This window comes from Syngnathoides biaculeatus, chromosome 5, assembly GCF_019802595.1.
Source record: "Syngnathoides biaculeatus isolate LvHL_M chromosome 5, ASM1980259v1, whole genome shotgun sequence".
NCBI classification, from domain to species: domain Eukaryota; kingdom Metazoa; phylum Chordata; class Actinopteri; order Syngnathiformes; family Syngnathidae; genus Syngnathoides; species Syngnathoides biaculeatus.
This window is the reverse complement of record NC_084644.1, coordinates 1,975,295-1,996,655: the sequence shown is the minus strand read 5'-3', so window position 1 is coordinate 1,996,655 and position 21,361 is coordinate 1,975,295. Positions and strand designations below refer to the sequence as shown.

General features: G+C 45.0%; 1 protein-coding gene across 3 annotated transcripts in view; it reads left to right on the top strand.

Moving 5' to 3' along the window:
- Positions 1-8,483: 8,483 nt before the first annotated feature.
- The window catches only part of LOC133501396 (A disintegrin and metalloproteinase with thrombospondin motifs 16), a 47,492-nt gene continuing 34,614 nt past the window's right edge, over positions 8,484-21,361 (top strand). Inside the window, exons 1-4 of one of the 3 annotated variants that reach the window (XM_061821137.1) lie at positions 14,777-15,004; positions 15,173-15,260; positions 18,337-18,479; positions 18,561-18,683. In XM_061821137.1, coding sequence (XP_061677121.1) covers positions 14,945-15,004; positions 15,173-15,260; positions 18,337-18,479; positions 18,561-18,683 — 414 coding nt within the window. In that variant the 5' untranslated portion in view covers positions 14,777-14,944. Of the gene's footprint in view, positions 8,617-14,776; positions 15,005-15,172; positions 15,261-18,336; positions 18,684-21,361 lie in introns of those variants that run through there. The other 2 variants (XM_061821138.1, XM_061821136.1) reach the window with 2 other exon arrangements.

Sequence of the window (21,361 nt, the reverse complement as noted above, 5' to 3'; positions counted from 1 at the left end):
TATTATGGTGGAGCTTTAAGATGAATTTTAACACTGAAATCAAAACATAATTAATGATAAATAATAAAATAATTATAAAGAAATAAGAATTGCAATTTCTGGGAAAAAAGAAGAGTGAGTCATGTAGAAGAAGAAGAAGAAGGAGGAGGAGGAGGAGGAGGAGGAGGAGGAGAAGAAGGAGGAGGAGGGGGAGGAGAAAAAAAAAAGAAGGAGGAGGAGGAGGAGGAGGAGAAGAAAAGGAAGAAGAAGGAAAGGAGAAGAAAAAAAAGGAGGAGGAGGAGAAGAAAAAGATGGAGAAGAAAAAGAAGTAGAAAAAGAAAGGAGGAGGAGGAGGAGAAGAAGGAGGAGGAGGAGAAGAAGAAAGAAGAAAAAGAAGGAGGAGGGGGAGGAGAAAAAAGAAGAAGAAAAAGAAGGAGGATGAGAAGAAAAGGAAGAAGAAGAAGGACAAGGAGGAGGAGAAGAAAAAGAAGGAGGAGGAGGAGGAGAAGAAAAAGAAGGAGTAGAAGAAAAAGAAGAAAAAAAAGAAGAAGGAGGAGGAGAAGAAAAGGAAGAAGAAGAAGGACAAGGAGGAGAAGAAAAAAAAAGAAGGAGGAGCAGTCCTGCTGAATTAAAAAATTGTCCTCATCTGCAAGACAAATGTCTTTTCAAAAGTCCAGAGAAGATGGGAAAGAAACAGAGATCTTGTCTACAGTCACAATGGCTACGTAGCACTGGAGGAATTCTTCAAAGAAGGCGTAAAACTGTTGACTTGTTTGAGTGGAGTCATTTCTGCAAAAGGGATCTGGACTCGCAACATTGACCGTCACCTACTAAATAAACCAAAGAAAGAAACGCGCTTTGGAACAAGTCACGTACAAGAAGATTTTTCCATCGACCGTATAACAACAATTGCGGCACGTCTTTTGCGCTGTTACCCGTCCGGAAAATTCCCCTTTGGAGACGCGACAGCTGCTGCTCTTGTGCAAACACTGAAATTGGGACTTGGGCGCCTTCGTCGGCAAAAAGGATTTCTTTGCTCGGCTCCCCGTCTGCTGGTGTGATGGGGGTTGAGGTCAGGGCCTCATCATAATGACGACACGGCTTAAACGTTTTGGGATTTTCCCGTTTACGCAGATCGGCCTTTTTCATTTTATCGAAGGTGTTTTCTGTCCTGGCGGCACGGTGGGTCAGCGGGTGAAGCATCGGCCTCACAGCTCTGAGGACCCGGGTTGAATACCGGACCCGCCCCGTGTGGAGTTTGCGTGTTCTCCCCGGTGCCTGCGTGGCTTTTCTCCGGGTGGCCACTCCGGTTTCCTCCCGCATTCCCAAAACATGCAACATTGATTGAACGCTCCAAATTGCCCGTAGGTGTGATTGTGAGTGCGACCGTTGTCCGTCACTGTGCGCCCTGCGATTGGCTGGCGACCAGTTCAGGGTGTGCCCCGCCTCCTGCCCCCCTGACGTGTTGGGATAGGCTCCAGTCCTCCCTGGGCTAAAATGCTGCCCGATGCAGTACCCAATTGTTTCCACTAGAGGGAGGAAATGTTCTGTTTAAAGAGAGACCCAAGAAATAAAACCTGCCGTGTTGAATGTGAAGCCAACTTTTGGGCAATTTTGAAACTAGATCGGGTTCAGAATTTCTTTTTTTTTTTTTTCGTGGGGGGGGGGGGCGAAAATCATATTCATTTATATATATAACGTGAATCTAAAGTGAATATTGTAATGTGATTTTTTTTCTTTTTTGTTACTTATCATTGAGTTAAAGTTAAATGTATTTCATTTTACGTTGGATGGATGGACAGCTAGATATTGTTTTTGTAAAAATAAATAAACACTTTTTTGAGTTTCATTTTGTCAATGAAAACGTTCTTTTTTTAATTTCATTTTGAGTGAATTGAGTTGCAGCAGGGAATTCCCATTGTGTGTCACTTGCCACATTGGCCAGCAAAACATAAAGCTGATTTTTTTTTTAAATAAAATAATCACTTTGGGTATCTATTAAAATATAACCCGAGGTGTTTTGAACCTCAAAAGCAAAATAAAGCCTTTCCCCTGCAATAAGTGGGCCCTTACCTGGCCGTGATGGCGACCTTTAATGTTTGTGTCATCGTGATTGTTATTTATTTTTATTTTTTTTTTATATGTGTTTGTGTTTGATAAGTGACCCAAAGATGTTTGGCGTTCTCGGGCTGAATCAGCCACTGGAAAGTGTCTGGAGCCACGTCGTCGTTATCGCTGAGAACACTTCGAGCAATCTGCTATTTCCTCATATGAATGCATATGCATTTGTTCCATTCCAAGCCGCTCATCCTCACGAGGGTCACGGAAGTGCCGGAGTCAATCTGAATTTTGGGTCAATATTCAAGTCAATAAAATAAACACATATACACACGGAAAATTGATGAATAACTATATTTGAAATCAGAACCCAGTAAAAAAAAAAAGGTGTTATTCACTATTATTCGGGTTTTTTTAAGTGGGAATTGTGAACAGCAAAACTTTGCAAAATGTCAACATTATCAAAAGTGAGAATTGTGTGATTTTGTTATTTTAGAAAAAAAAACCTGAAGTTGACGCACTTCATTTGCTTTTGCGGACCGCCTAAAACGATGCGGTGGGCCAGATCTGGCCCCCGGGCCTTGAGTTTGACACCAGCGGGTCAAGCGTGTGCCGCCCCTCTTACTCAAAGTCAGCTGGGACAGGCTCTGGCGCTCCTGTGAACCTCGACGGCGCTAAAGCTGTTTTAAATCCTTTTAAGATTTGAATCTTCTGGTTGCTTTTTTTTTTAAACTTATTATTAATTATTATTATTAAAAAGTGTTATTCACTATTATTCATTGATTTTTTTAAATAGGAATTGTGAACAAAAAGACTTTGCAAAATGTCAACATTATCAAAAGTGAGTATTGAGTGATTTTGTTATTTTAGAAAAAAAACCATGAAGTTGACGCACTTCATTTGCTTTTGCGGACCACCTAAAACGATGCGGTGGGCCGGATCTGGTCCCCGGGCCTTGAGTTTGACACCAGAGGGTCTAGCGTGTGCCGCCCCTCTTACTCAAAGTCAGCTGGGACAGGCTCTGGCGCTCCTGTGAACCTCGACGGCGCTAAAGCTGTTTTAAATCCTTTTAAGATTTGAATGTTCTGGTTGCTTTTTTTTTTAAACTTATTATTAATTATTATTATTAAAAAGTGTTATTCACTATTATTCATCGATTTTTGAAATGGAAATTGTGAACAAAAAGACTTTGCAAAATGTCAACATTATCAAAAGTGAGTATTGAGTGATTTTGTTATTTTAGAAAAAAAAACATGAAGTTGACGCACTTCATTTGCTTTTGCGGACCACCTAAAACGATGCGGTGGGCCGGATCTGGTCCCCGGGCCTTGAGTTTGACACCAGAGGGTCTAGCGTGTGCCGCCCCTCTTACTCAAAGTCAGCTGGGACAGGCTCTGGCGCTCCTGTGAACCTCGACGGCGCTAAAGCTGTTTTAAATCCTTTTAAGATTTGAATCTTCTGGTTGCTTTTTTTTTTAAAACTTATTATTAATTATTATTATTAAAAAGTGTTATTCACTATTATTCATCGATTTTTGAAATGGAAATTGTGAACAAAAAGACTTTGCAAAATGTCAACATTATCAAAAGTGAGTATTGAGTGATTTTGTTATTTTAGAAAAAAAAACATGAAGTTGACGCACTTCATTTGCTTTTGCGGACCACCTAAAACGATGCGGTGGGCCGGATCTGGTCCCCGGGCCTTGAGTTTGACACCAGCGGGTCAAGCGTGTGCCGCCCCTCTTACTCAAAGTCAGCTGGGACAGGCTCTGGCGCTCCTGTGAACCTCGACGGCTCTAAAGCTGTTTTAAATCCTTTTAAGATTTGAATCTTCTGGTTGCTTTTTTTTAAAACCTATTATTAATTATTATTATTAAAAAGTGTTATTCACTATTATTCAACGATTTTTTAAATGGGAATTGTGAACAAAAAGACTTTGCAAAATGTCAACATTATCAAAAGTGAGTATTGAGTGATTTTGTTATTTTAGAAAAAAAAAACATGAAGTTGACGCACTTCATTTGCTTTTGCGGACCACCTAAAACGATGCGGTGGGCCGGATCTGGTCCCCGGGCCTTGAGTTTGACACCAGAGGGTCTAGCCTGTGTCGCCCCTCTTACTCAAAGTCAGCTGGGACAGGCTCCGGTGCTCCTGTGAACCTCGACGGCTCTAAAGCTGTTTTAAATCATCTTCTGGTTGCTTTTTTTTTTTTTAACTTCTGAAACATAAATTTAAAAAAAATCTTAAAAGTCATGATATACTTCTCCAATCAATGTTTCATGGAAATATGATGGACGGATGGATGTATTTTGGAGTTTTGTCAAATATTCAAGCAAAAGTAGAATAGATTCCATCCATCATTGAATCTGTTATTCCCCCCCCCCCCCCAGACTTTTTTGAGTTTCAAATATGAACTTTGCTCTCACGGGACGAGCCCCGCGAGGCCGCTTATCCCTATGAAAATGTTGGCGCTCAGCGTGTCCACAGCTAGACAAACTTTATGTAAAATAGGGACCGCGATGAGACCGCAGAAAGCCATCACTTGTTTTCCGTGGACGGAACAACGTGCGCCTCAGATGTTGCAGTCTCGGGAACTCTCGTTTCGTCGGGACCGCGTGGAAAAATACAAGCCGCAGTCAGAGGGGCCGTCTGTGCCGTGCAGTATTTGGGCAGAAACGCTTGGGTGGTCTGTCAGGTTTGCAAACCTGGACTTAAGGCGGTCGGTCGTTGCTCCTTTTGACTGACCGACTTTGTCATGATTATGCGCCGGTTGCGGACATTCAAGTGAAGGTGGCGCAACACGTCCACGCTACTCTGCAGTTAAAATGCGTCATCTTTTCCTTCTTTTTCATGCCTTATCTTCTCTTCCATCCTTCATTTCTGTCTTTCCTTTAGTTCATCCTTCCCTTTCTGATCTTTTGAGCACCGGTTCATCCTTTCTTCCTGCCTTGCACCCTTTTGTCTTTTCTTCCGTTGCCGTATTCGCCCTCTCTTTTCTTCATTTCACACTTTTTACCCCATCATCTTTCCCTTCTTTTCCGTGGCTTATCTTCCGTTTCTTCCATCTCTCCTTCCTCCCCTCTTCATCCTCCTGTCTTTCCTTTTGTTCATCCTTCCTTTCTGATCTTTTGAGCACCGGTTCATCCTTTCTTCCTGCCTTGCACCCTTTTGTCTTTTCTTCCGTTGTGCCGTATTCGCCCTCTCTTTTCTTCATTTCACACTTTTTACCCCATCATCTTTCCCTTCTTTTCCGTGGCTTATCTTCCGTTTCTTCCATCTCTCCTTCCTCCCCTCTTCATCCTCCTGTCTTTCCTTTTGTTCATCCTTCCCTTTCTGATCTTTTGAGCACCGGTTCATCCTTTCTTCCTGCCTTGCACCCTTTTGTCTTTTCTTTCGTTGCCGTATTCGCCCTCTCTTTTCTTCATTTCACACTTTTTACCCCATCATCTTTCCCTTCTTTCCGTGGCTTATCTTCCGTTTCTTCCATCTCTCCTTCCTCCCCTCTTCATCCTCCTGTCTTTCCTTTTGTTCATCCTTCCCTTTCTGAACTTTTGAGCACCGGTTCATACTTTCTTCCTGCCTTGCACCCTTTTGTCTTTTCTTCCGTTGCCGTATTCGCCCTCTCTTTTCTTCATTTCACACTTTTTACCCCATCATCTTTCCCTTCTTTTCCGTGGCTTATCTTCCGTTTTTCCATCTCTCCTTCCTCCCCTATTCATCCTCCTGTCTTTCCTTTTGTTCATCCTTCCCTTTCTGATCTTTTGAGCACCGGTTCATCCTTTCTTCCTGCCTTGCACCCTTTTGTCTTTTCTTCCGTTGCCGTATTCGCCCTCTCTTTTCTTCATTTCACACTTTTTACCCCATCAATCTTTCCCTTTTTTCCGGCCGGCTTATCTTCGTTTCTTCCATCTCTCCTTCCTCCCCTCTCTTCATCCTCCTGTCTTTCCTTTTGTTCATCCTTCCCTTTCTGATCTTTTGAGCACCGGTTCATCCTTTCTTCCTGCCTTGCACCCTTTTGTCTTTTCTTCCGTTGCCGTATTCGCCCTCTCTTTTCTTCATTTACACACTTTTTACCCCATCATCTTTTTCTTCTTTCCGTGGCTTATCTTCCGTTTCTTCCATCTCTCCTTCCTCCCCTCTTCATCCTCCTGTCTTTCCTTTTGTTCATCCTTCCCTTTCTGAACTTTTGAGCACCGGTTCATCCTTTCTTCCTGCCTTGCACCCTTTTGTCTTTTTTCCGTTGCCGTTATTGCCGCCCTTCTTTTCTTCATTTCACACTTTTTACCCCATCATCTTTCCCTTCTTTTCCGTGGCTTATCTTCGGTTTCTTCCATCTCTCCTTCCTCCCCTCTTCATCCTCCTGTCTTTCCTTTTGTTCATCCTTCCCTTTCTGATCTTTTGAGCACGGTTCATCCTTTCTTCCTGCCTTGCACCCTTTTGTCTTTTCTTCCGTTGCCCGCCGTATTCGCCCTCTCTTTTCTTCATTTCACACTTTTTACCCCATCATCTTTCCCTTCTTTTCCGTGGCTTATCTTCCGTTTCTTCCATCTCTCCTTCCTCCCCTCTTCATCCTCCTGTCTTTCCTTTTGTTCATCCTTCCCTTTCTGATCTTTTGAGCACCGGTTCATCCTTTCTTCCTGCCTTGCCACCCTTTTTGTCTTTTTTCTTCCGTTGCCGTATTCGCCCTCTCTTTTCTTCATTTCACACTTTTTACCCCATCATCTTTCCCTTCTTTTCCGTGGCTTATCTTCCGTTTCTTCCATCTCTCCTTCCTCCCCTCTTCATCCTCCTGTCTTTCCTTTTGTTCATCCTTCCCTTTCTGATCTTTTGAGCACCGGTTCATCCTTTCTTCCTGCCTTGCACCCTTTTGTCTTTTCTTCCGTTGCCGTATTCGCCCTCTCTTTTCTTCATTTCACACTTTTTACCCCATCATCTTTCCCTTCTTTTCCGTGGCTTATCTTCCGTTTCTTCCATCTCTCCTTCCTCCCCTCTTCATCCTCCTGTCTTTCCTTTTGTTCATCCTTCCCTTTCTGATCTTTTGAGCACCGGTTCATCCTTTCTTCCTGCCTTGCACCCTTTTGTCTTTTCTTCCGTTGCCGTATTCGCCCTCTCTTTTCTTCATTTCACACTTTTTACCCCATCATCTTTCCCTTCTTTTCCGTGGCTTATCTTCCGTTTCTTCCATCTCTCCTTCCTCCCCTCTTCATCCTCCTGTCTTTCCTTTCGTTCATCCTTCCCTTTCTGAACTTTTGAGCACCGTTCCTGCCGTTCGTCCTTTCTTCCTGCCTTTTGTCTTTTCTTCCATTGCTCTATTCGCCCTCTCTTTTCTTGATGTCACACTTTTTTTGCCATCATCCTTTCCTTCTTTTTCTCTTCCATCCTGTTTTTATTCCTTCCATCCTTCGTACCTACCTTCCATGCTCGCCCCCTTTACCTTCCCTTTAGTCAGCCTCCTTTTTTCCATTCATTTCACAATTCATTCTTTCCATCCTTCCAGTTTAGACTTCCACCCTTCTTTCCTCACTGTCTTCTCTCCCTTTTCCTCCTTTCCATTCACGGACCCCTTTTCTACCTTCATTCCTCCATTCCTCATCGTTCTTCCATCCTACCCTTGTTATACTTTCATTTAACACCAGCATTCTTGTCATTCAATACGCCCCTCTCTCATTCTTCCATCCTTTTCTTCAGTCTTTCCAGGCTACCGATGCCCATCGCTAATTGTAAAAATTGTCCAATACTAGATGTAAACATAGATTAAAAGACTTTTTTTTTTTTAAATTAGACTAATTCCCGTAAACTCAGAAGGAATTTGACTCATAATGTGGCACTAAACAATTAAACCAGGAAATCCTGAACCACTATAATATGTCATGTCATTATCCAAGCCGCTTATCCTCACAAGGGCTGCAGGAAAGCCGGAGCCTACCCCAGCTAGCTTCGTGCGAAAGGTGGACAACAACCTGAACTGGTCACAGGGCAGATATCGTCACCATCGCTGAGCGGGAATCGATCCCACGCTGCCCACACCAAACGCAGGCGTGTGTACCACTACTATAATATGTATTTTGTTCATTTATTTTACCATTATTTCTAATGTTGTTGTTTTGGTTTTTTTTTTTTTTTCAAATCCAGAAGTTTGTTACAACGGAATGCTGGATCAGCTGGAAAGGGTTGGCCCCACGGTATCGAGGTCCCGGGTTCGATCACCTGTGCATGTGGCACATTGTGTTTTGGAGTGGAATGGCTAAGACATTAATAACATGTACACTTATAAACATTATTTTTTTGCCCCACCCAATACACAACACACACAACATTTTTTTCAAAATACTTTACCCCACAAATTCAACGCTTGTGTGACTGAACATGAATAATATTTGCTTCCTTTGAGTGCGTTCGTTCTTATAGTAACAGCGATTCGCCAGTGGTGGGCGCTGTGGTGCAACCGCCGGCCGACGCTGCCCAGCTTATTCGCAGAAGAAGTTGCAGCACAGTGAAACGTATTGCGTGCGAGAACTGTTAGCTTAGCGGATGCTATTTATGTGCTGTGAGCTAAACGTGTACTCTGTGCTGTTTACAGGTAAGATACACGCGAGGTGGGGGGAGTGAGGGCTCGTTGCTGCGTTTGAAATGCATTGCTGTCGAACTTGTATCGATTTTCCAAGTTTTGTCACGTTAATTGAACATGGTAAAGCCATTGTTAAAAAGAACTAATGGACAGGAAAAGAGTGTGCCACTTCCTGTTGCTTCACACAATAAGAGGGACAGCTCGGCAAGGAGTGTTTGTTGATTTTTACGTCTAATCCGACTGTATTATTTTCGATTTTTAACTCGTCATATTTGATTTCTGTATGTTCTTGAACACCAGAATTAGGATAGAACTCACTTATTTGAAATATTGTTTTGAAGAGTTTTGTTTAATCCATTTGTTAGCTCGCATGCCGTGTCATTCAGATTCGCAGAAGAAGCTGCAATCCAGTGAAGCGTATCGTGTGTGAGAACTATTCATGGATGCTATTTATGTGCTGTGAGCTAAATTTGTATTTTGTGGTGTTTACAGAAATAAAATAAACAACTTTAATATGCTGCACAAAGAATTGGGGGACTCCATTCTTTAAAGTGTAACATGTGGACTTTGCATGTTCTCCCCGTGCCTGCGTGGCTTTTCTCCGGGTGCGCACTCCGCTTTCCCCCCACATCCCGAAAACGTGCAATATTAACTGGACACTTTAAATTGCCCCAAGGTGTGATTGTGATTGCGGCTGTTTGTTTTGATGTGCCCTGCGATTGGCTGGCAACCGGTTCAGGGTGTAGCCTGCCTCCTGCCCGTTGACAGCTGGGATAGGCTCCGGCACTCCCAGCCACCCTTGTGAGGATAAGCGGCTAAGAAAATGGATGGATGAAGTTTGTTACGTTTGATGTTCCGATGAAGTTTTAAGGTTGCAGTAATTTGCATGGCAAATCTAAACACTGAAATGTTCAGATTATGCATTTTGCATGTGCGCATTTCCAAAAACGAACTTTTGCACGAGGCCTACAAGTAACAAGTGACTCTGCCCTCCCCCCCGACTGCCGTGCCAGCACTGCGGCCGCCCGTGTGGCTTCCAGTCTTGCCACCGGTCAGTCAGAGATGCAAATATGTTTGTGTGCAGCCAAAGAAACGCTTTCTTGTGGACGTGTCAAACAAATTTGCTGCCTAAAACGATATTGGTTTGACCCATCAACAGCCGCTCTAGTGCAACATTCCTGCAGAATTTCTTCTTCTTCTTCTTCTTCTTGCCTTCTCACTGGCAGCTTTCTGCTTTTTGAGTGATTTGGCTTGAAATGAAAAGATAATTTCCCAAGTCCATTTTTTATTGCCTCAAATTCATTTGTTCAAACGTCCTACGAAGCATTTCCTCCGTGTTTGACCCTCAGATTTGGCGACGCAGCGGGCAGCCCCGCTCGAGGGCACCTGAGCCCCTCTCGCCCTTCTTGGGAACCAAACCTGGGGGCCTGCAGTCACAGGTCGCATTCTTCCCCACTTGTCTAATTAAAATTCATCATCTCTGAGAAACAGTTCCTCCATTGAGGCGATGATGAAGGGGGGCATTATAAGTGGACTGCTTACACAATACAGAGGTGATGAACTTTAGCAGGCTTTTTACTCCTGCGGAGTGTCATAAGACTGGCCACTTTGGTTTTAGGTTTCACCCCTCCAGAGATGCTTTTTCCGCCCCAGCGATCACATAAACCCTGACGACCAATAATTAGCGCAATTTTTCAGGCCCTCGTTTTCAACTCGGGCTGACAAACCACATGTTGTGCTCGAGCTGGAAGGCACGGGAAGATTTTTGTTCAACTTGTGTTGTTCGATCGTTTGCATAAGCTGAGTGAATTCTGGTGTGCAGTATGTATGAATATTTTTTTTAAATAGTTCAAAGTTTCATGGTTGGCTTCCGGTTCCCGAACTAGTGACAACAAATCGAGGAGGCGCCGACCTGCAAGACCGTACAATAAATAAATTCTGCTGAATTTGGAACGAATGTTGTGAATACTCGACGTGGGACGCCCCTGGTGACGACTTCGGTCGACTAAAACCATCATCTGTGTAATCGTAGTGCCCAAACTGGAGCCGTGTTTGTTCGCGTTGAAGCTGCGCGGCCTAGCCTAGCTCGATAACATCAAGCAACGTATGTAATGAAATATTTGCTGAGGAGGTAATCATATAACGTTATGACTTACACGACCGGCAAAACCTACCTTTCGTTTACCACAAGGACCGTGAGTACTTAGTAGGAAGTCGGGAAAGTAGAAACGTCAAATTTGCTTATAGGCCCAGACCACCTTAGCTTAGCTGGCTAACAACGAGACGCGTTTGTGTTCAAACCGTGCTGTTGAAGAAACATCGAACGAGAGTAACTTGTATGACGAGGGCCGAGAGGACTTACAGGAAATTTAACAAGTCTTATCTTAGTACCCAAATTGGAGCCGTATTCGTTCGCATTGAAGCTGCTCGGCGTATGTTAGCCTAGCGCGCTAACAACATTACCTACGTAGAGTATACAACGAGGACCAAACATCGAACGTGGACTCAACGTTCAACTACTAGAGTTCGGGCCACTGTGGTTTGAATCCCTTCCATCCGCATATCCTTTAAATCAGCATATCTTTTATACTTTCACAAAGGCAGTCTGTGATTTGTGTACCTTATGTGCTGACTTTGTTTATTTGATTGCTTGTTTTGTCTATCTGAAAGGCAGCAGGGGGGCACAATTCCTGTGCGTCCTGTAGGCCGGTCCCAAGCCCGGATAAATGCAGAGGGGTTGCGGCAGGAAGGGCATCCGGCGTAAAACTCTGCCAAATGTATCGCAGCGTTCATCAAACGAATTCCATGACGGATGGTTCAATGTTTCATGTAGATACGTGACCAGGTCATTTCTGTTACCGCTTGCTTTTGCTTTTGTACGTGTATGGACAATATACTCTGTAATCATTTGAAGGACCAGAGAACAAGACACACGTGATGTTGAAACAAGAACCCGTTCTAAACGAGACTGAATCAAAACGAGGACCTTCCGTGTGTTACCGCTCACACCGACCACAGCCTGACAATGGCAGCATAACTGAATCATAATCGCTGCATACCTGGAATTTGACTTGTTTCGCTTTGTTGTGTAGAAGCTTTTTTCGAAAGCAGCAGCAAAAAATCTCCGACGCTCTGAGCCGGCCAAGCGGGTTTTGCACATTTGACGATAGTTGCAGTCATCCAGCTTATCGGCAACACGCATCTCCCTTCGGTCCGCTCTCATCTTCCCGCCGCCCTTCGGCTCTCACTCGCTGTCAGTTCCCATCAACCTCCCTTCTGTGAAGCTCACCGAGGAACTTTAAAGCTTTTGCGTTCAAAGAGCAGAAATATGGCAGGGCGTAGCGTACGTCGGCAGGTTCCCGCTCGAACCCAGCAGGCCAACCGAGACGCGACTGTAAATGTACTTGACTTCTGAGGGTCTCGCGGCGCCAAATCGAAGCCGATCGCGCACGTGCAGACGTTCAAGTCACGGAGTGGAGGGAAAACCAGATCGAATTGAGGTACCCCACTGTCAAGCGCAGATTCACTTCCGCTTTACACATTATCATTCCATCAGACCCTTTTAGGCGTCGCTGCCACAGTATGTGTGCCTTAGCGTGAAATAAATGCCGTGTCACGTCAAATAAACGAGGGCCCATCGGCCTGTGATGGAATGAAGGAAATTCCCTTTGCGTCTCGAGGTGACGGACAGACAGACAAGCGGAGAACCGGGTCCATGTGATCGTCAAACCGGCGACCAGGCAGACGCCGAGAAACACTGTATGGCAGCCAAAGGGTCAAGAGGTCACATGCGTCACCTCAGCTCAGTGTACGAGCCGTTCGTCAAGGCTCGGCCTCGTCAAACAACGTGTATTCTTTTATATTTCAGTCTGCTTCTTGACTCCAAAGGCCGTTGCACGCTCTGGATAGAAACGTTTGCAAACGTTCAATCAAGTGTCAAGATCTTCACTCGGTTTGCCGCGCTCATTACGCGACAGAAACGTTTTCCCGTGCGTACGTGTGTATACGTTCCTTCCGTGTAGTCATTTCAGAGGAGGAGGGCGTCACACGGCGTTTGGTGCGCGGAAGCTGCCACTCCGAGCCTCCGAGCAGATGGTACGCATTAACGTTTTTATCGTCGGCCTGCCCGAGATTGGCCGACCGGGGAGTAAATCTGGATCCCGTTTATTGGTCGAAAGCGTATTAGGCCAACGTTGACAGTTGCGTCTGTGAGAAGCGAACTCCAAGGACAAAGCACGTCTTTCGTGGATTCTGACAGGATTGACGTTCTAATAAGATCTCTGCTGCGTGTAACTTAAGGACCAGTTTCTTGTTTAGGGAAAATCGTCAAAGTACAACACAACATCGGCTCACATTTGGTAAAATTGTTGCACCGGTTCCAAATATAACATTTCTGCTTTGTTGCATACCGAGAGGTGTACCGTAACAACGTTTAACAGGGTAATTATTGTTGTGAGCGTGATGTGCACAAAACGGTACTTTGAAAGGGTTTTTGGCGACCCTCTCGTGTTGCGTGTAAATCGATTCAGTGGGCGCGCTTCACGTCGTGAGCGGGGAGCCGATATTTGGCCGACTTTGCGGACCGCTACCAAACATTCTCTCTCAAGCAGATCCCGAGCGATCCGCCGCCGCACGTCCCCCGCTGCGATTCCGCAGGCTCGCGCTTTCCTTCGGGGAGGAATACCAAACAAGCGCTCCCGATTCTCTGGCTCGCACACCCTGGAGCACTTTCTGTGAGCGCCCGCCGTGCGTCGAGGGGTGCTGGCCGGTCGCCTATCAGCGCAGCTGCTGAATATACGAGGAAGCCGCAGAGTGATGGACGGATTGAGCGGGGTCAGAGTTTGGATTGCTTAAGTTACCGGAAAATGATCCGCAGCCTTCTGCGGGGCAGCGCGCAATTTGCGATGAGAGCGAAAGTTTACGCTAAGCAAAGCAAAGCAAAGCAAATGTATTGACTGCCTTTTGTACAAAATGTAACTCAATGTGCGTTACGTGATTAAAAAAGGAAATAGAAAAGAAAGTGTGTGAACATCACAAGTCTGTGACTTTAAACATAAAAAAGTTTGTTTTTTTCAAATGTATCAAATTAAAGAGAGTTGCTTAATAAGCTCTATATCAAAATTTGTCTTACAAATGTGAATAAATTTACATTTTCAAAGTTTATGTAAGAAAATGGATTGGCAAATGTACATAAGCGCCATGTTGTATTCGAAGTGATGTCTCACTGAGCATTGCTTGCCCATTTTGGGGGTGTCCTAAATTCCGTTTCAGTACCCCTAAAAATGTTTTATTATATTATTTTTTTTAAACTGTGAGTGGTTTTGTGTGATTTTCTCCAGGAAAAAAAATAATTATATATATATATATGAGGAGGTTCTGATGTGCCAAAAATCAGGTGACGTCTCCCACATATTAGCATTGTTTTATAAATCAAATCCATTCATCTTTTGTTGTTCCTCAATATTAATATAACCTTTATCAGAGTTGACGGTTTAGACTTTCAGAGTTTCCCAAAAACTGTTATGTTTATCATTTATAGATGTAGGAATAATTCATTTGTGTTCAAATGTAGAAACCAGTTTTGAGCTCATCCCAAAAGTATCAGATTTTTTTTGGGGGGGGGGGGCGAGTCTATTAAATGTTGGCGCCTCTGAAGAGCGTTGTCCACTTTGAATTGATTCTACACGCTTTTCCAATTCCTTTTTAATCCTATACGATGCCCATCCGCTTTCCACTTTTAATTGATTCTACACGCTCTTTCATTTCTTCTTTTTTTTTTTAATCCTATATGATGCCGATCCACTTTCCACGTTCAATTTATTTTACACGCTCTTTCATTTCTTTTTTTATGCTATATGATGCTGATCCACTTTTGGAATGTTGGGTTGTCTCATTGTAGATCTCGCTCTCTATTAGGAATAGGTTGTGCTGGCGTTCACAATGTTGTGTGCAAATGTTGCCAAACGAGTCGTCTTTCCATCGCCCCCCCCCCCCAAAAAAAAAAGCATCAATAATTACATCGAAGGACGTCATGTGCCTAAAGTGGGAGTCAAAAGGGTCCCAAGGGAGATATAGGGAGGGATATGAGAGAGAGAGAGAGAGACAGAGAGAGAGAGAAGGAGGGTGAGAGAGAGAGAGAGAGAGAGAGAGAGAGAGAGAGCGAGATCCTGGAAATGAAAGCGGGAACAAAGTGGCCCAAGAAGAAGAGAAGAGAAAGGTCCATTGCGTCCCTGCAGCTCATTTTCCCACTTTTGCAACACTAGTTCACAGTGCACAGTGGCAGAAAAAGGGTAGTCAGCAGTAATGATCAATTAAGGAGGGCCATCTTTGCGCCGAGAGGATGTCTCACTTCTGGACGCTGTTTTTCCTCCATTCGCTTTGCAGCCTCGCCTCGAGTCAAGTAAGTCGCCGGTGGGATGCGTCGCGCGCACACGCGCGAGACTTTTCCAAAGTTGGCGTCGTGTAACTGTGCAACGCGTCGTCTTGGGACTAATGTGCCGCGTGCATGCTTCCGTTGCACTCCAACAGATCGAAATACATATATATATATATTGATGTGTCTTTGCAGGGCGTTCCTTGCAATAACGCTGCAGCAAGTGTCGAATCCGGCGGCTCGTCGGCGCTACTTCGTTCTCTTGGTTTACCTCAGCACACAGGTATTTCCATCCCGAACCACTTTGACTGAAGTTCCGTTGCCGCCGATTGCACGACGGACTAATTATTATTTCATTTATTTCTCTGTGTGCCGTGCGCAACGTGCCTCCACTCGCACGTGTAGTGCCTCTCTTCACCGCCGCGGGGCAGCCTACTCGGTTATTTCGCACCCTCACCGTGTTTGCGTTTGATGCAGACCGCTTCCCTCATCGCGTGATCGATAATAATCATTATAATTCTATCAATCAACGAGTTGCAATTACGTAGTCTCATTAATTTGTGAGATTATTTGTGATTCCCCCCCCCCCCCAAATGTCAAATTTATGTGCTGAGGCGATTGACTGATTACAGAGCAACCGATTATTGATGCACATTCATCTGTTTTTTGTTTTCTCACTGCAAGTCAATGCGGTTTGCTGCGTCAGCAACTGTTTTGGCTACGGAGCCACGCAGATTATTAGAAATGTTTTTTTTTATTTATTTATTTATTTTTTTTTTTTTTACTAAATCCCAGTTGGGATGATAAACAGACGCTGTGACAAACAAACCCTCCAAAACTAAACTCGTCGCATGTGCATGCGGTCTCTCAGCGTCTGGTGGCGGTGGCACATTATCACGCCTGATGTTGTTCGAGCTATTTTGACTCGTGTGCCTTGAGCAGTGCGAAAGCGGTCACATGTCCATCGTGGTGTCAAGACTAAGCCAAGGTTGAGCCCGCGTATCGCTGGGCCGACTCATGGCGCTCAGGAGCCGCTAAACCAACGAGCTAACCGCCGCGGGATCTCGTCACGTTCCATCAGACGAGATATGCGCTTGTGTGCTCGGCTCCCGCGGGCTTTGTTTGTATACTGTCAGTCATGGGTCGCTGCAGATGGTTTTTCAGTCAAGAGGTGACGGGGGACGGACGGGAGTGGACTTAAGCTTGTGCGGGTCGGGGGAAGGTGGCTCGAGATAGCGTGCGTTCTGCCTAAGTGCCATCATGTCTGCAAAGTAGACTCTTAAAACTTGGAAGTATTTGAGGACTCCTTCGGGGGTCTCTGTGGCAAGATCAGAGAGCTAAAACACTTCCTGGCCTGCAGACGGGCTTGGCAGTGTTACCAATGTGCAGTCGAAGGAGTGCACGCCGCTTGAAATAAATGCAGCCATTAATAAGCGTCAGTCACGTCGCGAGGATGCGCTTCGCGTCAGCGTCAAGACGCACGGCGGCGTCAAACCGCCGGCACTTCATACCGATGACACGCTGTGTTTTGCTCTCTGTGCTATGTTTACTCAATATTTGGCCTTCGTGAAACAGGTCACGATATGTGGTCGGTAACCGAGACTGGCTTTTGTCAAGGTTGGTCTGATACTTGGGATGGTTATTAGCCGATAACTTTATTGCGTATCGCTTTCCTTTGGCATTACACATGCACGGGTGAACCAAAATCAACAGCAAAATTGAATATGTTTGCTCGCTGGTGACTCGCCAGCTCAAAGTTCATCAAGTGCATTCATTTTTCATCCTCACATCATTCATTTGTTGTTTTTTTTTTTTTTTTTCTTCCCACGCAAGCATCTAAAATGAAGAATGAAGCTACCGGCTGATGAATGAGTCGTCAGCACAACCCTATGAAAGTGTGTAGAGGCGTTCTATTCCTCTACATTTGGAAAAGTAATTGCGCCGCGGCCCAAAAGGTCCGCTTCACTTTTGGTGCACTTTTCATGGCCCGTTAGACTGCACGTCCGTGACCATCTGCCTTTATGACCGGCACTTACTTGACCCCAGCAAGGGTAAAAAAACTAGTCAAGTACTCGGTCAAACATGATTCACGCTCCGCTTAAGTGGCTCCCTTGCAAATGGTCTCCGAGCCTTCCTGTTTCTTGCGCCTGACATTTCCAACAGAACTAGGCCGGGCGTGACGGGGGGGGGGGAGAATTGCGGACCAAGAATATGAAAGTCAGAATAGAAAACATGGGAGATTGTATTTAAACAGATAAACTGTGTAAACTGAAGTGGTTTGTGGGGGGGGGGACTGCTTTACTCGTAATATTGCCTTTTCACATTATTATAAACATACACAAATGGATGTCAAGACTTGAAATCAAACGTTTATTCAATTCCTGTTCAATCAGTTTTAAAAAGATTCGCTCGCAATGACGGTAAAATTGGAAAGAATTTAGCTCAGCAGAACTGGAGTGGGCTTCCTCCATTTTTGTTATTTTGCAGGAGGGGAATTTCAAGTTTTCTGGCTGCTGTTCAATAAGTGCCTCGAAAAGTTGAGTGTAAAAAGTCCAAACAAGTCCAAACAGCTGACAAGTCTGTAAATATTTCACGAACGCTGATAGATAACCTTTATTTTTAACACTAACATGCAGATGCACTTATACCCAAGCTCAAAACAAAAGTGCCCCTCTTGTGTGAAAATTTGAGCTAAACCTTGATTTTTATCAGTATTTACAGGCCTTGTGATCAGTTATTTCTAAAGTTCATTAAAAAAAAAAAATAGAAAAATGTAGTTAGCGCAGTCTCGTTCCCAGCCACTAAATTTACAACTTCACTACAGAGTTCAAATGCACAAAGTAGATTTACAATAGCAGGCCACATAAAATGATACAACTGTCCAGATTTAGCCCCCGTGCTGCGAGTTGCACACCTGCATAGAAGGTAAAAACGTGCACAATGTGACAGCGAACAACCACCTGGACCAGGCCGTAGACTCAACCGCTGGCACAGAGGAAACGCTCTGATCAGTGGCTCGTTACTACCTGAACGGGTCAAGCTCAGCGCTCGTAATTGGACGGACGGCCATTGCAGCGTGAAAGTTCGAACACCCCCCCTGGGCCCAGCGTTAGCATGTCGTTCCCTCAAATGAAGTGCACCTCCGGTCCGGAGGAGCTCGAGTGAAGTTTTTGTCATCTATTTCATGGGGTTTGATATGAATACTAAATTTGAATTCCTGATCTCTTGTCATGCCGTTTTAATTTCAAATATTTTTTGTCTTGACTTCACTTGTCACCATCATATGCATATTCTGAGTGCAGTTTTGTCGCACGACTGCCAACAAGTAATTCTGACAGTTCTTTTCCAACCCCGACCAGAATACGAGATGGTCTCCCCGTATGAGGTCAGCCAGCAAGGTGCGTACATCTCCCACGAGATCGCCCACCATCAGCGGAGACGACGGCGAAGATCGCTGCCTCCGCACGCCGACGGCGGCGGCGGCGACACGACTCACTTCCGGGTGAGCGGCTTGGGGCAGGACTTCCACATGGAGCTGCGGGACGCCTCGCGGAGCCTGATCGCACCTGGCTTCACCGTCCAGGTCCTGGGAAACAACGGCACCAAGAGCCTGAGGGCTTACCGGCGGGACCACCTCTGCTTTTACCAAGGGTCACTGAGGCTAAAGGTCAACTCGTCAGTGGCGCTGTCCACATGCATGGGGATGGTGAGTCTGAACATGCCCGGAGTCGAATTGCGGAATGAGGAGGCGGGAGGCGGGAGGCGGGAGGCGGGTCTGCGATTTTGGTTGTGTTTGTGTTTTCAAAAGGAACATTTTCCATCATTTCCACTGATGTAGCGGCTGATTCATAACTGAGCCTTTGTCTCCTCCTGGGACCACTGATAGAATAAACGTAGCGCTAGACTTAGCGTGAAACAAATGAGAAGGAATTGACCCATTTCAGAGCTCCAACACATTTCTAAAGGTGCTGGATTCATACGCGGACAAGATGTACAAGCAAATTCCACATCAGACCTGATGGAAAGCCAAAAACGGGATTAGGGAGGACGCAATTACTCGAAGGAAACAAGAAACTGTTTTTCCTTAGTAGCAAAGAAATGAAATACATCCACGCTTTCGAGACAAAATGGACTCGTATTGAACGTCTGTGTATTCAGAAATGTGTGTTGACGTTTGCGTTCAGATGGTGCACTGACGGACTTGTTGCAACAATGACGAGTCCTGGCCTCTTGAGCCCCGTTTTGTTCTCTGGAGACATTTGGCAGAATTTCCTTTCTTTTCTCGGTGGTCCTATTTGCAGCACCAAAATAAAGATGGAATGACAATCATTGAGCTTAAGCGGACGGAGCAGCTCCACCATAAAACCACAAGTTGCTATGCTAGTCCTCTTAGCATTCAGGAGAACAAAGGACTACATTAATACACGTAATCCGCTCAGTAGGCAGATCAATTCCACCTTTTTTTTTTCAAGTTGAAGTACAAAGCAGAAGATATGTCATCTGCCCGTGTGAGCAATTCAGATCAGCATAATTTGTTGCTGTTATTGATTTCTTTGCTGTCACTTTTAATCAACTGCATTTTTCCATCTCCTTTGTCTGAGGGTTGCTCTCGTAAAAAAAAGATGCAGTCAAAAGGCAGACGGGGGGAAATGCGGTTTTCATGCAAAGGGTGACGCCGGTCGGTAATCAATAGTCAAGAGAGTGATAAAAAAAGGATATCACTGATGTATTTATTCATCGTACTCGCTCGAAAAGCCGCAGATGAAATGCTTCCCTCGCATTTTGTAGGGAAACGTTTGCGATTCCTCCAGCCATTTGTTTGAAATCCAGCTGTGAACGTGTTTCCCATTAAAATGCAAGTCAATGGAATGAAGTCAATTTGAAAATACACATTTTCTCTTTTTATTTTGTTACTGACTGATGAAAGAAAGAAGGTGACTTGAGAGAACAGAGAGTCGTTCAAATGGGCCCGATCGGTCAATATTACCTCCGGGAGACGTTTTGAAGTGCTTAATGGCCTTTTGAAACGGTGTCAACTTGTAAAGTCAAAGTATACATTGTCCTGTGCCCCGGAAACCCAAAGAGACTTTAGTTCGGCTTAAGCTGAGGTGTTCAACCATAAAAATTCTTCCAGTTCAAAGTGAAGAACGGTCGAAACCAACGAGCCGGGCGGACCTCGCGTCTCAAATGGTCACCTGCCAACCAACGGCGGGAAGCGACTCCAGAAGGTGACCGCATCCTGTGACTGTCCGTTCATGTTACTTCATGGGAGTGTTTTCTTTTCCAAAACATTTCTTCAAAGAAAAAAAAAAGAAACCGCTGTAGGTTGCAATCCACGACCTTCCAATCTCGTCAGTTTTGTCCTGCATCTCATGTGAGCGAGTGTTGCACACATGGCAGCCTTCAGACGATCTGCTGACGTTAGACTATCCTTGAAAGTTCTTGCCTTTCTGTGGTTGTTTCTCATAAATCACTCGGGTCTTTGAGGCGAGGATACTGTCTGACAATTCTGTACTTCAACAGAAAGAAAGTCAGGCAACCCCACCCGTGGACCCATAACTGGAATATGGCAGGGCGGACGGCCAACCCGTTGGCCTTTCTTCCAAGTTCTTCATTTGAAAAATCACTGCCCTGTGTGGCCACAATTTGTTCTCGTTGGGATGAGCTGGTAAATGAGTTTCTTATTTCTATTTTCTTTTTATTGCTATTTATCTCTTTGTTTTTAGGAAGGAATCCCTTGAAATTTTCCTCAAAACGTGCATGAAAGTCCCTGAAGTTTGATCCCGCTCTGCTTTCTCCGGCACAGAATCGTCTCGTGCCAGAGAAGAATCGTTTGAAGGTGTTTGTGCTTTCCTCTTGTAAAAGCTTTGCTTCTTGCTTGAGGGGCTGGCGGCGGTCGTAATGACAGAATGGGACGCATTCATCCGAGCTCCGGGATTTCCAAGAATATTTCGAATGAGTGACACTCCACTGATGTGAAGCGGCTTTGAAGAGCGCAGGACCTGTCGCTACGGTAACCTTGCAAAGTCTGTAAGATCAGTCAAGAAAGACTTTTGGAAGTCCTCGATGTGTTCAAAATGTGTTTTCTCTGCTGAGCTAACGCATGACTGAGGTGTGACTTCAACAAGATTCCCGTGGCTCGGTTCAGCCTCTTGGGTCCACAAAAAACATTATTCCAGAAAAATGTTCTCCATCACTTGGCTGGACGGACGTGGCTCGGAGGGGATTTTATTGCAGCGTTTGCATCGTCGTTTCTTTATTTGTTTACTTGATGCCAGGAAGATGGGGGACTCCACACGTGGTCAGGTGCACCTTTTTAGTGCACTTCCCCTTCTTAGTCCCCTGCCCCCTTCCCCCTTCCTGTTGCCGCTCGTCCGGATGCGT